Source organism: Caretta caretta, chromosome 27 (assembly GCF_965140235.1).
Source record: "Caretta caretta isolate rCarCar2 chromosome 27, rCarCar1.hap1, whole genome shotgun sequence".
Lineage (NCBI taxonomy): Eukaryota > Metazoa > Chordata > Testudines > Cheloniidae > Caretta > Caretta caretta.
The window spans coordinates 850,815-867,087 of NC_134232.1; the positions used below are offsets into that span (position 1 = coordinate 850,815).

At 38.4% G+C, this 16,273-nt stretch overlaps 1 protein-coding gene across 9 annotated transcripts in view; it reads right to left on the reverse strand.

Moving 5' to 3' along the window:
- The window catches only part of GPATCH8 (G-patch domain containing 8), a 77,714-nt gene that overhangs the window by 40,704 nt on the left and 20,737 nt on the right, over positions 1-16,273 (reverse strand). For 2 of the 9 annotated variants that reach the window (XM_048829714.2, XM_048829715.2), the window contains exons 1-3: positions 10,530-10,610; positions 9,441-9,475; positions 3,287-3,304 (exon numbers count right to left, since the gene is read on the reverse strand). Coding sequence is in view for 2 of the 9 variants with exons in the window: in XM_048829711.2 (XP_048685668.2) it covers positions 10,530-10,604 (75 nt within the window). In the remaining 7 variants the exon portion in view is untranslated. Of the gene's footprint in view, positions 1-3,286; positions 3,305-9,440; positions 9,476-10,529; positions 10,611-16,273 lie in introns of those variants that run through there. The other 7 variants (XM_048829713.2, XM_048829712.2, XM_048829718.2 and 4 more) reach the window with 4 other exon arrangements.

The following is a 16,273-nucleotide window of genomic DNA, read 5'->3' on the forward strand; positions in this document are numbered from 1 at the left end:
AATAAGTTAACAGCAAGGAACCATTAGTGCATGTAGGGGAAACAATAAGCATAATGTCTCATCTTCCTATAGAAAAAGAGCTATTTCATGATAAAGTAAGTTGAAAGGTATTGGTCCAGCAATAAATGTCAGCTTTTGACTGGGACTAAAGAAAAAGGGTTCATTACATTTTGCAAAAGAATCCGTCACAGAAAACGAAATACAAGAAAGAACATAAGAATAGCCATACTGGGTCAAACCAATGGTCTGTCTAGCCCAGCAATCTGTCTCTGACAATGGCCAGTGCCAGACACTTCAGAGGGAATGAACCAAACAGGCAATTTATTGAGTGATCCATCCCCAGCCATCAGGGGCAGCTTCTGGAAGTCAGAGATTTAGAGACACCCAAGAGCATAGGGTTGAGTCAGTGACTATCTTGGCTAAGAGCCTACACGAACTTATCTAATTCTTTTTCGAACCCAATTATACTTTAGGCCTTCACAACATCCCCTGGCAGAGTTCCACAGGTTGACTCTCTGTTGTGTGAAGAAATACTTCCTGATGTTTGTTTTAAATCTGCTATTAATTTCATTGGGTGACCCCTGCTTCATGTGTGATGAATAGTGTGGAGAAAGTCATATTTACTCCTTTACATGATTTTACAGACCTGTAGCATATCCCCCCAGTCATCTCTTTTCTAACTGAGCAGTGCCAGTCTTTTAAATCTCTCCTCATATGGAAGCTGTGCCATACTCCTAATCATTCCATTGCCTCTCTCTGAACTTTTGCCAATTTTAATACATCTTTTTCAAGATGGGGCGACCAGAATTGCATGCAGTATTCAAGGTGTGGGTGCACCAAGGGTTTATATAGTGGCATTATGATATTTTTGCATCTAACTATCCCTTTCCTAACAGTTTCTAACATGTTAGCACATTGAGCAGATGTTTCTAGAGCTCTATCCACAATGACTCCAAGATCTCTTTCTTGAGTGGTAAAAGCTAATTTAGACCCCATCGTTTTGTATGCAGAGTTGGGATTATGTTTTCCAATGTGCATCACTTTGCATTTATCATCATTTAATGTCATGTGCCATTTTCTTGCCCAGTCACCTGGTTTAGTGAGATCTCCTTTGCAGTCAGCTTTGGACTTAACTACAGTAAAAGCTTTGTTATCCGGCATGCTGGGGAATGGTGGGTGCCGGTAAGTCAAAAATTCCGGTTAATTAAGAGGGAAGAAGTTTGGGTGCAGGAGGCGGCTCGGGGCAGGGGTGCGGAAGGGGTTTCGGGGTGCTAGATCCGGGTGGCACTCACCTCGAGCGGCTCCCCAGAAGCAGCGATTATGTTCCTGCTGCTGCTAGGCAGAGGTGTGGTCAGGCGGCTTTCCGCGCTGCTTCCACCTGCAGGCGCCACCCCCGCAGTTTCCATTGGCCACAGTTGGCCAGGGCCAATGGGAGCTGTGGAGCCAGCACTCGGGGCGGGAACAGCGCACTGAGCCCCCATGGCCGTTCCTCCACCTAGGAGCAGCAGGGACATGTCGCCACCTTCAGAGAGCGACACAGAGTCAGGTAGGGAGCCTGCCAGCCCCGTGCCAACCGGACCCTATTGAAGATCAGAAATGCCACTTTACAGAGCTTTCTGGTTGGTAACGTGCTGGATAATACAGTTTTTATTGCATCTTAAGTAATTTTGTGTTGTCTACAAACTTTGCCACCTAACCGTGTACCCCTGTTCCAGATTATCTATGAATAAACTGAACAGCACTGGTCCTGGTACAGATCCTTGGGGGACCCTAGTGACCTCTCATTCCTACCCTCTGGTTCCTATCTTTTAAACCAGTTACTGATCCACGAGGGGACCTTCCCTCTTATCCCATGACTGCTTACTTTGCTTAAGAGCCTTCAGTGAGCAGCGTTATCAAAGGCTTTCTGAAAGTCCAGCTACACTGTATCTACTGGATCACCCTTGTCTACATGATTGTTGTCACCCTCAAAGAATTCTAACAGATTGGTGAGGTATGATTTCCCTTTACAAAAGCCATGTTGACTCTTCCTCAGTGTATCATGTTCATCTGATAATTCTGGTTTCAGAGTAGCAGCTGTGTTAGTCTGTATCCACAAAAAGAACAGGAGTACTTGTGGCACCTTACAGACTAATTTGTTAGTCTCTAAGGTGCCACAAGTACTCCTGTTCTTTTTATCTGATAATTCTGTTCACTATAATTTCAATCAATTTGCCTGGTACTGAAATTAGATTTACTGGCCTGTAATTTCTAGGATTGCCTAAAGAGCCTTTTTTTAAAAATGTCTTTAAACTCAACATACAGTTCATTGTCATAAATTCTTCTAGTTATGCAACCCATTACAACTCAGGATATTACAGAATATCCTGAATTGTAATGAGTTGTCTGGTTGTGACATAATGATGCATTGTATCCAAAAGTCAGCTAATAAAAATGCTACAATTTTAGTTTAATTCAGTAATGAAGTATTAAACAAAAACCCAGAAGTCAGAACAGCAGTGTTTTACACACTCATTGGTGTACATGACTGAATAATGTGAATGCCACTGGTGTATCAGACCTAAAGAGCACAAGAGTTTGAGATTTACAGTGTGCCTGGATGCATTTCCCCCTTCCACCCCACCCCCCCAAAAAATTCTAGTGACTAGAGCCCTTTTTCTTTTGCTCTGCAAGTAAAAAAAGACATTTTAGTCTCACTAACTTTTTCAAGACAAGAGTGTACAACAATGTCCTTCCCACACTATGGGGTCTCTCTATGAAGCAGTAGTTAGTTCTACATTGAAAAACGAGGAGCAGTAAGAATATGCCAAGATATAAATATTTAAATCAATATGAGTGAAAGAGAAAAATGAACAACAAATATGGTTTCCAACTATGAACACCATGGAAGAGCGTTTTAGACTTTAAGGTTTACAAGAACTTACCTGTGAGAGTAACTGCTGCAGACCATTTATGCCACAATGACAACAATTGCATGTTCCTCTTGTAAAATGGGGCCACAGATCCCCATTTTTATGGCTATTACATTGTAATTGTTCCTTCTACATGAACATATTAACTGAATCTGACAAAGGATTATGGGAATCAAATTTAAAAAGCTGATGCTGACATAAATGGCTGCATTTTTAAAGAAGGACAAGAACTACCGTACAATAGTTTGTTAAGTGGAGATGAGACATTGTGCTGACTGAGTTGTGTCATGAATGCACTAAAATAAACAGACAGATGAAGCAGTTTGCTATTTCCAAAAGCAGTGCAAGTGGAGTGAAAGCATTTCCATACGAACCTGGCTTTAAAAACTGGGCTGTCAAAAGAACAGTTAAATGTAACACAAAGTAAGAAACTGTCCAATCACTAATGGTAGTTTTTCTTTTGCTTTGTTTTCAATTCACTGCTTGCAAGTAATGTATTTATTAAAGAAGAGTGAAAGCATAAAATAAATTTAACAAGTCAAGACCAGCAGGGAGATTCAAGTGTGGTGTTGTGACTGACACAGTGAAGAGGTAAACAAATGTTAAAGGGGGAAAAAAGAAAGATTCAGAAGAGTTATACACATTAGCACCACTTTTACAAACCCACTCAAGAGGATGGTCATGTTTTTCAACTTGCAACAAACTTATATCTTACTGCATGTCAGTTCCCAGGAAAAAGGTGGCATTTTCTCCCAATAGCATTGCATGTATATATAGCTTCTGATGTAAAATTAGTTAAACACAATTTTTGGCATCGACTAGGCAGTGAAACTGCTGGATAGTTAAAAACAGGCAGCTGAAATGGCATATTTTCTGTTGCTATTGTGAAGATAACATTCTGAAGGGTCAGGTATTCAGTGTGTAGGCCCCACTGGAATTTAAGAGATTAATGATCCCCTCCCATTTTCCATCTGTCCCTTCATTCTACATCATTGTGACAGACCTCTAGCTAAGGAAGACTGGCACGAACGCTCTTCGCAGTTTAAATGCTGCCCTTAAAATTAGAGGTTGAATTGCATGGGTCACAAATGGGAATGGAGCTAGTGTAGCTTTGCAGTGCTATTAGCTCCTATTGGCCTCTAGAGTGAGACGCAATATTAATCAAATCAGAATCTCTCATTCAGCAGCACAAAGCATTGCAGCTAGGCTGCTGGCTTGTGATCTTTTTCTGGAATAATATATTAACTTTGTTCATCTCTAGAGGAAAATCCCTTTTACTTACAGAGATCCTCCTCTTGGTGTCAAAAACTGATATTCCCTTTGAATAAATCAACCCCATTTTGTAGTAGTTCTCATTTCTGTACTTTTCTAAGCATGTGTGCCAGTTCCCAAACATGCCATTGGCCAGTCCAAGGAAACAACTCATTCCTCAGAGCATATGCAGACATTACTTTTATAACTCACTAGCTATGCTACAAGGACCTCAGAAGTGAGAGTCACATTAAAAGCTGTCAAGTCAGCCAAGTCAACAAAATCACTCAATATGCTTTTGACTAAAATGATACAGTAGAACCCCCAGGCAATCAAGACAGTTTAGCAGGACTAGCCAGCTACGTATGCAGGAGCCATGCTATTTGTCCTCTTAACCAATGATGTGGTGTCACATAACTGTAACAGATTAGTGAATGGTTTACAGTATCTTTTCATGTGCTTTACTACTATTTTAACATTACTTTGACTCTTATACAGCACATTTCATCCCAAGATCAGAAACTCTAACAAAAGAGAGATCATTCACATTTTTCAGATGGAGAACTCTGGGACACAGATTAAGCATAACATTTTCAAATTGGTTTACATAATTTAGAAGCCTAAGTCTCACTGAAAGTCAATGGGACTCGTCACTTGGTTAAGCCCTTTTTGAAAATTTTATCTCAAGTGACATGTCCAAGAGGACACAACTAGTCCTTGAGAGCCCACAGAACAGAACCCAGACTTCCCAACGCAGTCTTGTACTGTAAACACTAGACAAGACGGCCTTATTTAATTACTTTTCACATGTACCAATGATACTTGATCATGCTTCCTGCAGTAAGAGTCTCCAGCAATGGCCCTGGCAGATGTAAACTGACATGTACACAAGGGAAATGACACAAAGGGTTTTGATGGCATTGTGTGAGGAATATCGTAACTAACAATTACAACAAGAAGATGTTGAACTGTTCAACTATTACAAATATGCCAAAGGCTAATTTTGCCTAACACCTCCTCTCCTCCCAAAGTCCCCTCCGCCGCCCCAGAGACATTCCTTTTATACTATTAATCTGATTTCAGCATAAACAAGAACCATACATCTCTTGAGTGGCTTGTAAGCTGTGCTGACTGTGTATCAAGTTACCTATAAGCAAGGACTGGATGCCACTGGGTGAACCCATGCAAACAAAAGGTTGTAAAGATTCCCAACACAAAACCTATAGCTCACTACAGATGACAACGAAAACTAGAGAGAAAAGACAAACAGTAATGCTACACCATTCAGCTTCAAGATGCATATTATTTATAGCGCTGTCCACATATGGCTACTGCTAAATGTCAAATCAGCAGCCTTATCAGGTTATACTTTGGAACTAGTGGAGTCCACAGATCTGCACAAATATGCCATGTGACAAAAGGCAACTTCAGAAGCTATTGTAGACTTCTAGAGGAGAGGACTGAACTGTCATCTTCAGCAAGTAACACCTGGAATCTGAACCCCAGCAGAGTTTTAAAGAGCCTCCTCAGGCAACTGCGCAGAACTATATAGGAAAAGGATATTCATTAGTTCTGACAAGGACAAACTAACAAGAAGCTTAAGAGTAAGTGAATGATGTGCAGTCTCACTTCCAACCTCTGACAATGACAACTTGATTTAACTCTGACATTCTGCATACTGTGTGTAGTGGGAGAGGACAGTGGATTTTTGTGTAGGGCATGTCTACACTACAGACTTAAGTTGACCTATGTTAAGTTGACTTACAGCCACTCTCAGCTCTGTACAGGTTCCTGCTGGGAGCCCATCTTCCCCCCCATTCCCAGCTGGGCTTTCTTGTCAATTTCACAGCTCCATATTGGAGCTGTGAAATTGACAAGACAGTCAACAGCAGATGTAAGTAAGCAGTGTCTACACAGACACTGCCTTGCCCTAACTATATCGACGTAAGCCCTACCTCTCGCGGAGTTATGTTGGTGTAGTAGGGCACTTACATCAGCAGGACAAGGCTATAGTGTGTACATGGACATAATTAGGGCAACATAAGCGGCTTACGTTAAACTAGCTATATAGTGTAGACCAGGCTAAGACTAATACTGAACTCCTGAAGTTGTATTAGCACGACAAAAAACTAGAACTGTCTACAAGCTTCCTTAGTAAAACATTAAGGACAACAAGGATTCTAGTAAATCAGCAGCAATACTTGGTAACTGCTCAGTCCATAACCTAGAAATAGTGCACTGTCCTACAATGTTTCAAATCGAATGTGCGCAGCTCATTACATAGCTGAAAATCAGACTGCTTGTTTCAAAACAAACGGTTCTGAATGCCAACAATTCCCATTTACTTCAGGAGGAGGAGCTGAGAGCGCCCAGAACCTTTTAAAGCAGGACAACAGTCTTTACTTGTAAGAAGTAGGATCTGCCGCCTTAAAGAACAAATTCATTGTTGCTTTTTTTTAAATTTAAAAAAAAATCTGATTCCAATTCCATCGCCATCTCATTTGTAAATATGACCAATGACTTGCACGTTTGCATAAATCTATATTGAATATTTTCTCCCTTTTATGAAATGTAGACTAGTTGGTTCTCATTTAGCCCAACAAAAATTTGTTTCTCTTTAAAGAATCTCTTCTAATAAAAAACCTTTCAAATAATTAAATATTATAAATATATTTTCCTGTTTTGGTTTGAAGGAAAAATAAATCTTGGTATCATTTCACTAACTTGTAACATTTTGGAAATGTAAGTCCTCTTAAGGCTTTACCTTTATTGTTCTACCTCTGACTTCCAAGCCACTAGCTTCCTCTAATTCTGCTTTCCACTTGCTCTAATCCTACTTTTCCGAAGAAGAAATACCTGAATTATATTCTCATCATTATATTCTCCTCATGCCTCAGTTCAGAGACATCTTTGGCCTACACTAGCAGTACAATGTAGGATTTCCATGGACACCAGCTGCTGCAGACTGCTTTTTTAAAATATGCAGTACAGTAATTCAAAACAGTTAACCAGTGTAGTGATCTGTAGACTCCCAAACCTAAGCGATTTCAGCCACCTTTGAGTTGCATGCTGTAGCAGTACAGTCAGCATCTCTCAACAGATAATGCTGCAGAGATGGATCTAAATTCAGCAGTGATACTCCAAAATGTATGCTCCAAGCAAAGCCATTTTCCCTAGGCATTTCCAAAAGTGGTCTACAATTACTAGGCTTCAAATAGTTTTCAGACTCCTAGAAGATCTGAAAATCTTGTAAAGAAACCCACTTATTTTTAATAGGATGTACTTTAATTCTGTAAATTCTCTATATTAACCCTAAAATTTAACTGAAAAATGCTTTAACATTCACTGCTAAAAACAGGTTCTCTTTTTTTCTTTACTGATGAAGACACTTAGAGGCTCAGGTTTAGCTTCCATTGTAATGAATGGCAAAACTTGCATTGACTTCAATGGTGCAGGAATGGGTTCTTAGTGCGGCTACCGCTAAATTTCTTTGCAAAAAGGTGAGTTGAAACACTAACAGAGAATTGTTTAAGATCATAAATCATTAATACAACAAATTGGTAAACTTCAAAATTGCAAATACAGCACATTTTAAAACTAAATATTTAAAATTATTTCCTTTTACTTACCTCTCATGATCTAAGTTCATGGTTGTTACTCTCTCTTCTGGAAGAGCCAAATAATATAACACACACCCAAAGCAGAGAAAGAAATCTGATGCCCCACGCTGCTTTAGGTATGAGATCCAACTCTTGCAGGAGGAACACAGAACCCTAAACTCTGGTTTTAGCAGGTAAAAAACCCACTCCCATTTATTTAAAATGTATTTGTAATTTTGCAATTGTAAAGATTACAAATATACTCAGTTAAACAATTTGGGAGCTTAAGCAATTTTTAATAATTTCAGTTTATGTAACAAATTATATTAATTTTAATAGCTGTAGATTATTTTAAACACAAACAACATATTTAGTGGAGAGAACAGAAAGATGATCCATCTTTTTCAAAAGTAAAATTTGGTTCCTAATCTAAAATTAGGTTGGCTACCCCCTTTTTTTAAAAAAAATTCTTGTTTCCATAGAAAAATGTATTTTTTAAAAAGCTTTTCTCCCCAAAAATAATTACTAGCCAGTCCTCTGATATATACTATGACCATACAGCAGACAACTGGTCACTAAATATTTTTGGGGAGATAAATATTTTATTATAAACAGACACCTGACCCAACAGATCACAAAACAGAATTTTTTTAGCAGTCTGTCCTCTACAGAATATATTTCTCTCTCTCTGATGCAACATAATTCAATTCCCGAATTCCCAAATGCGGGTGGTTGGTTTTTTTTGTGTTTTTTTTTTTTTAAAAGCCTATCTTTCTACAGACAGAAGAAAAAAATTTAACCAATTGGGTGGTAGGGTAGGAATTATTCTGAATTTTTTTGGTCCCCCACACCAAACAGGCAGACCATCTTCTTGTCTTCTCCACTAAATGCGTTTTTTTACTATTGGTCATGAGACTTCAAATTGTGTACATTTTATATATTAAAATAAAAACCTGCCCAAGTTAAAGTATTTAGATTTGATAACGTCCCTATATTTGCACTACAACGTATGTAAGAATAATAAATACTTGTGCTGTAATTTAACCAAAGGTATCTGCTGCTGTTGAAACTCCTCAAACTGCAGCCAAATATCATATACACTGGTCACCCAGTGACTATTATCCTAGGCATTGTGTACGATAGGGCATATGATGTACTTACATTTTCTGTATAATTTTGTATATCTGACTATTCCATAATAATGGCCAGAAGAGATTTAAATTTTAAACATACATGCAGTATTTTAATTTGTCACCCACATGCTTTGTTCCTCTATTCTGGAAAAAACAAACACTTGTAAAAGTGAGATCTTGGTCTAGCCTGTAGATAACGTTTGAATAATCTGTCTAATGATAATCCCCAACGTGGTATGGAATAGATGCTAACTCTAGCTGTTTCTCATGACATTTACATAGGGAAGTAGGCTTGGCATGTCAGTAAAGATTCTCATGTCACAACACAAGATTGAACTATTCAGCAGAACATCAAATGCAAATTCCCCCCTCTGCAGCATTATCTCATGCGTCATCAATTACTGCCATGCCTAAATCTAGCATCATGCCAGCACATTAAGACAATAGGTACTGTATGCAGTGTTCACTGGACCAGAAGAACAGAAATAAGAAGGGGGAAAGGAAACCCTAAAGAAATTAAAAAAGGCAGACCGTGCAATACAAACCAGATCATGGCTGCTTAGCTAATATGGGCCAACTGCTGCGGAAGAAAAATGTCGAACACCCCAAGTTGTGTAAATTTCTGTAAACATCTAAACACGCACACAGACACACACAACACCAATCTACATAGGATGCAAATATATATTGATCCTTTGCTAACACTACAGTTTAAAAAATGCACACTAAAGGGATGAAACTTCAGAGCCAATTTTAGTTTCTTCAGGGAAAAAGCTATCTGAAAAGTGCTAATCTTTAATAAAAATTGAGCCTAAATCACATCACCAGTAAGCTTCCCTTTTTCCTCCCCCACCCCAATCACAGGTTTCACTCCACTAAGACTATAGATGAATATTTGCATCTAAGCACTAATGTTAAATGCTGAACCCCCAGGAGAAATTTAGGCAGCGTAAGAAGAAATGTTACTGTACATCTGAGACTAGCAAGTGATACTGTGCAAAGTTAAAAGATTCAGAAGCTTAAAAGAAAAGCTACCCAAAAATTGAACCTTTCCCCATTCTACAGTTTGATATTATTAATTGCCATACCTAATTCAACAAAGTAAAATCACATTTTTATGTGAAAGATAATTTTTCGGGCAGATTTTATCATTATTGAAGCATATCAATTAAAATTCAGTTCTCTTCACTGCTAATGGTAGTTCTAACATTTATTAAATTGTTATATACACTAGTTGGTCATCTGACTATTCAGGAAATGTAAGCTAAAAGGATCAAAATACATTTTACTCCTCTTTCATTAGGTTCACAAAAATAAACTAACTTCTCAACAAAATTTAATATTTAGCAAACTAACTTGCCATAAATAATGTATTATTTCAAATAGTTTCTCAAATATCAAGCTGAACTATTTTTACAGTAACCTAGATTATAAAAAGTACTATTTAAAGATTGACGCCCAGGCCCACTTAACATTAATGCAGGACATGCAAGCATCTTAGAAAAGAATATCCCTGAACTGCTATTTACACACTAGTGCCTGGTCCTGTCAAATTTAACTGCATTCACATCAAGTCCCATCCGATCACTGTCTAATTTGCTGGTGGGCCGATGGTGATGATATGTGTATCTTACCGATTCTATTGGCTTGTCTAGAGATGCCTGTTCAATCTCCAAGTGTCCTTCTTCATATTGATCAAAGTGATTACCCTGCAAAAGAAGAATATTTTTTGTTATTTCTCTATGGTAATCAAGACATTTCCCAAAACTATGTAATTCCCACTCATAATATAAATTGAGCCCCAAACTCATATTAGACAGCAAAAGAAATCAACTGATTAAATAAGACTCAAATAATTAGGACGTAAAAATGACAGTCTGATGTAATCCCAGCTATGCTGGACTGATGACCTTCATAAACTAAGAAGGTTTCAGAATGCCAGATAACTATTTAAACTGACACCACGTGCTACTTTTAGTAAAGTAAGTGAAAATGCTGATCCTAAGAAACATTGAGTTGGAAGAAATAATGTAGGATAAAAATCACAGTAAAATTAAAATGACTCTTACATACAACAGATACAGTCCACATAGGCCACAGATGGAATGCATCACTGAAATCTGTGACTGGATGAGTCTAAACTGCTTGAAATTGAATCTCAGCAAAAACAAAATTATACACATTGTTTCAAATAGAAAATAGGAGCAGAAAACCATCTCCAATATTTGATGGGGAGTTACTTCAGAAACCTGACATTGGTCATAGTCAAAAGGCTGCAAGATTTTGTTCTCTAAAGCAAGTCACCAGATTAAAGCCATATCTCTTCTCTTGTGTATCCAACCACCATGATAGCTGCCCTTTTTGACAGAGTCGCACTGGTACAATGTACCTTGAGGGCTACCAAAGAGGCTGATTTGTTGCCTGCAGATTAATCAGAATGACAGCTCAATTGCCAGGGGTTGGCAGAAGGGCTTCTCTGCCTACCTACCATTTCCTCCTCTGCACTGCCTGCCAAGACATGTATAAAGTGTAACATTTTGCTTATAAAGAAAAGGAGTACTTGTGGCACCTTAGAGACTAACCAATTTATTTGAGCATGAGCTTTTGTGCTGTACTGTAGCTCACGAAAGCTCACGCTCAAATAAATTGGTTAGTCTCTAAGGTGCCACAAGTCCTCCTTTTCTTTTTGCGAATACAGACTAACACGGCTGTTACTCTGAAACCTGTCATTTTGCTTATAAAGGGACATGGCCAACTTGAAATCTAGCCAATTTCAAAACAACTTCCCCGCCAATTTGAGGCCTTTCAACTATATTTTCCTATAGTTAAAAATGTCCTTCTACCTGCTGCTGTGTGAAAGGCCCATAAGAACATGGGAAACACTGACTATGCAGAGAGTGTTTGCAAATACACTAATCAAATAAGATGAAAAAGAAAAATACTAGTCGAATGTCAGTTGCAATAACCTCAGCTGTTACCTATTAATTATAAAAAAAGTTAAATCAAACTGAAGTGTAATTTTTAAGATGACTGTTACCCATTAATATCTGAAGCTTTTAATGGACAGAGTCTTCTTGAACTCCTAGACAACTAAATACTCATTGCCTGAAACGTTACGGTGCTTTTGGAGCTCAGAGTTGGAGCTCGGAGTAGAAGAGCACTGTTCCTCTCTTTCCCTCCACACCCCGGAGTTGGTGGAATACCCTTCCTGTTGACTTTGGTTTATTTTTGGGGGGGAGGGGGGGAAGGAGGATCAACTTCTTAATCTAATTTTTATGTCCAAAACCCTTCAATGTGGCACATTAAACTGATGTTTTTATTGTGTCTAGAATCAGTCACAGACATCAAATATCGTAACATTAAATCTTTAATGGAAGTACACACATTTATTTAATTATACCATAACCAATAATTTACACCCATTGTTTCATGTTCTCTGTGTATATAAATCTCCCCCCTGTATTTTCCACTGAATGCATCCGATGAAGTGAGCTGTAGCTCACGAAAGCTTATGCTCAAATAAATTTGTTAGTCTCTAAGGTGCCACAAGTCCTCCTGTTCTTTTTGCGAATACAGACTAACACGGCTGCTACTCTGAAACATAATTGACATTTATGGCAACCTGGTAAAAAGGAAACATTAAACTGACCAAATTTTGTCTGAATTCTTTCCATATCTTGTGTGGACTCAAGCTGTATCACAAAGGATGCTCTTCCTATTTCATAGTGCCAATTAATTACCTCTGATTAAAGCGTCACTGTAAATGAGCTCCAAATCACAAAATAAAGGCTGTATATAAAAAGCAATGTTATTCCACTCATAGCAACCAAGTCCTAAACCCAAACTTCCTCTTATATCATTAATCTGAAAATCTAGAGTGACACTGTGGCCCCAATAAAGCAATGACAAAATTCCCATAAACTACAACAGCTTAAGATTCCACACTTCGAGTCAAATATTCCTGAACCCATCTGATGAAATGTCCTACCATCCAACTCTTTCTTATCTCTTCTCCTGTCTGGCATTTTCATAGACACAGACTTTAAGGCCAGAAGGGACCTCCTGCACATTGGGGGCATAGAACCTCACCCACTTACTCCGGCATTATGCCCCTAACCTCTGGCTGAGTTACTGAAGTCCTCAAATCATGATTTAAAGACTTCAAGTTACAGAGAACCCTCCATTTACTCCAGTTTAAACTTGCGAGTGACCCATGCCTATGCTGCAGAAGAAAGTGAAAAACTCTCCCAGGGTCTCTGCCATTCTGCCGTGGGGGGAAATTCTCTCCTGACCCCAAATATGGCGATCAGTTAGACTTCATCATTTTTTTTTTTTTTTGTAGTTGGGATTGTGTTGTACAACACTTTGCATTTATCAATAGATGAATTTCATCTGCCATTTTTGGACTTTATCTTAAGGAGTACTTGTGGCACCTTAGAGACTGTCTCTAAGGTGACACAAGTACTCCTTTTCTTTTTGCGGATACAGACTAACAGGGCTGCTACTCTGACACTTAACTATCTTAGTAATTTTTCATTGTCTGCAAACTTTGCCCCCTTTTTCAGATCATTTATAACTATGTTGTCATGAGATAAGAGGGAAGATCCTTTCATGGATTGAGAACTGGTTAAAAGACAGGGAACAAAGGGTAGGAATAAATGGTAAATTTTCAGAATGGAGAGGGGTAACTAGTGGTGTTCCCCAAGGGTCAGTCCTAGGACCATTCCTATTCCACTTCTTTATAAATGATCTGGAGAAAGGGGTAAACAGTGAGGCGGCAAAGTTTGCAGATGATACTAAACTGCTCAAGATAGCTAAGACCAAAGCAGACTGTGAAGAACTTCAAAAAAAAATCTCACAAAACTAAGTGATTGGGCAACAAAATGACAAATGAAATTTAATGTGGATAAATGTAAAGTAATGCACATTGGAAAAAATAACCCCAACTATGCATACAATATGATGGAGGCTAATTTAGCTACAACTAATCAGGAGAAAAATCTTGGCATCATCATGGATAGTTCTCTGAAGATGTCCACAGTGTGCAGCGGCAGCCAAAAAAGCCACCAGAATGTTGGGAATCATTAAAAAAGGGATAGAGAATAAGACGGAGAATATCTTATTGCCCTTGTATAAATCCATGGTACACTCACATCTTGAATACTGCATACAGATGTGGACTCCTCAACTCAAAACAGATGTACTGGCATTAGAAAAGGTTCAGAAAAGGGCAACTAAAATGATTAGGGGTTTGGAATGGGTCCCATATGAGGAGAGATTAAAGAGGCTAGGACTTTTCAGCTTGGAAAAGAGGAGACGAAGGGGGGATATGATAGAGGTATATAAACTCATGAGTGGTGTGGAGAAAGTGAATAAGGAAAAGTTATTTACTTGTTCCCATAATATAAGAACTAGGGGCCACCAAATGAAATTAATGGGCATCAGGTTTAAAACAACCAAAAGGAAGTTCTTCTTCACTCAGCGCACAGTCAACATGTGGAAGTTGCTTGAGGAGGTTGTGAAGGCTAGGACTATAACAGGGTTTAAAAGAGAACTGGATAAATTCATGGAGGTTAAGCCCATTAATGGCTATTAGACAGGATGGGTAAGGAATGGTGTCCCTAGACTCCGTTTGTCAGAGGGTGGAGATGGATGGCAGGAGAGAGATCACTGGATCATTACCTATTAGGTTCACTCCCTCTGGGGCACCTGGTATTGGCCACTTCAGTAGACAGGATACTGGGCTGGATGGACCTTTGGTCTGACCCAGTATGGCCATTCTTATGTTGAACAGCACTGGTCCCAGTACAGATCCTTAAGGGACCCTGCTATTGACCTCTCTTTGTTGTGAAAACTGACCATTCATTCCTATCCTTTGTTTCCTATATTTTAAGCAGTTACAGATCCATGACAGGATTGGCCACGACTGCATGCTTTGCTTAAGAGCCTTTGGTGTGTGATCTTGTCAACGGCTTTTTGAAAGTCCAAGTACACTGCTCCAATATCCACTGGATCACTCTTATTCACATTTGACACTCTCAAAGAATTCTAATAGATTGGTGAGGCACTATTTCCCTTTACGAAAGCCATGCTGACTCTTCCTCAGTGTGTCCTCTTCCTCTTCAAGGTTTCATCACATCATTCAAGTGTCCTCACATCATTCAAGCATCTGATATTTCTGTTCTTTACTGTCGTTTCAACCAATTTGCATGGTACAGATGTTAGACTTACTGGCCTGCAATTGCCAGGATTGCCCCTGGAGCCTTTTTAAAAAACAGGCATTACATTAGCTACCCTCCATTAAAGTGGTATAAAGATTGATCTGATGAAGTGAGCTCTAGCTCACAAAAGCTTATGCTCAAATAAATTTGTTAGTCTCTGAGGTGCCACAAGTCCTCCTTTTCTTCACACCACAGTTAGTAGTTCTGCAATTTCATACAAATTCCTTCAGGACTCTTGGGTGAATACCATCTGTCCTGGTGACTTATTACTGCTTAATTCATCAATTTGTTCCAAAACCTTCTCAATCTGCGACTGTTCTTCAGATCTGTCACCTAAAAAGAATGGCTCAGGTGTAGGAATCTCCTTTACATCCATTACTGCTTTAGGTCCTGGTTCACCAAGGTATTTAGGCACATACTTAGTTTTAGCACAAGTAGTCCTACTGACTTTTGTGGGACTAGGCACCAAGGTGAATGGATTTAAATCGCCGATTTCAATCATAACTTAAATCAGCAGGAGGAAACCTTGATTTTAAACAAGGTATTTTAGAAGTTTATAGTTATTTTCTCAAAGAGATGTTCATTCTAATTCATTGTTGGTAACCATTAAAACATGCTGATTTGCAACTAAATATAGGCTTTATACTGGTGCTTCTTTTTGATAACTAAAGGATATACTATGTCTATATACGTTATTAACAGTTACATAGCCTGACAATTATTCAGATTCTTGTTTATGTTAAATCTTATTTACTAGATTTTAAAAATTTTTTTACTTGTGATTTGCATCAAGCTTAATTTGGATGGAAATTCAAATTCAATTAAAAATGCACAAAAACAGCATTTAAATAACTATTAGTGAAATAAACCTAACTTAAATGTGCTAGAACATAAGAAAAAAAGCTTATAAAAAGTTCATCAAAACACATTTTACTTCTAAAATTAAGGCAGCATTGTCTATAGTCAGTGAACTGAACCAGTTGGTTTTGGTTACCACGTCCTTCAAGGTGTAAAAAGTGGTTGATCTCACCCTTCCACACCTAAGTTTTCTGCATAGATTGGAAGTGGAAAACAAACTATTGCTTTTTCATCTCCAGTTGGTTTCTTAACTCTGAATGAACGAGCCATTGAAATGAAGTAGCTGAATACACTGAAAT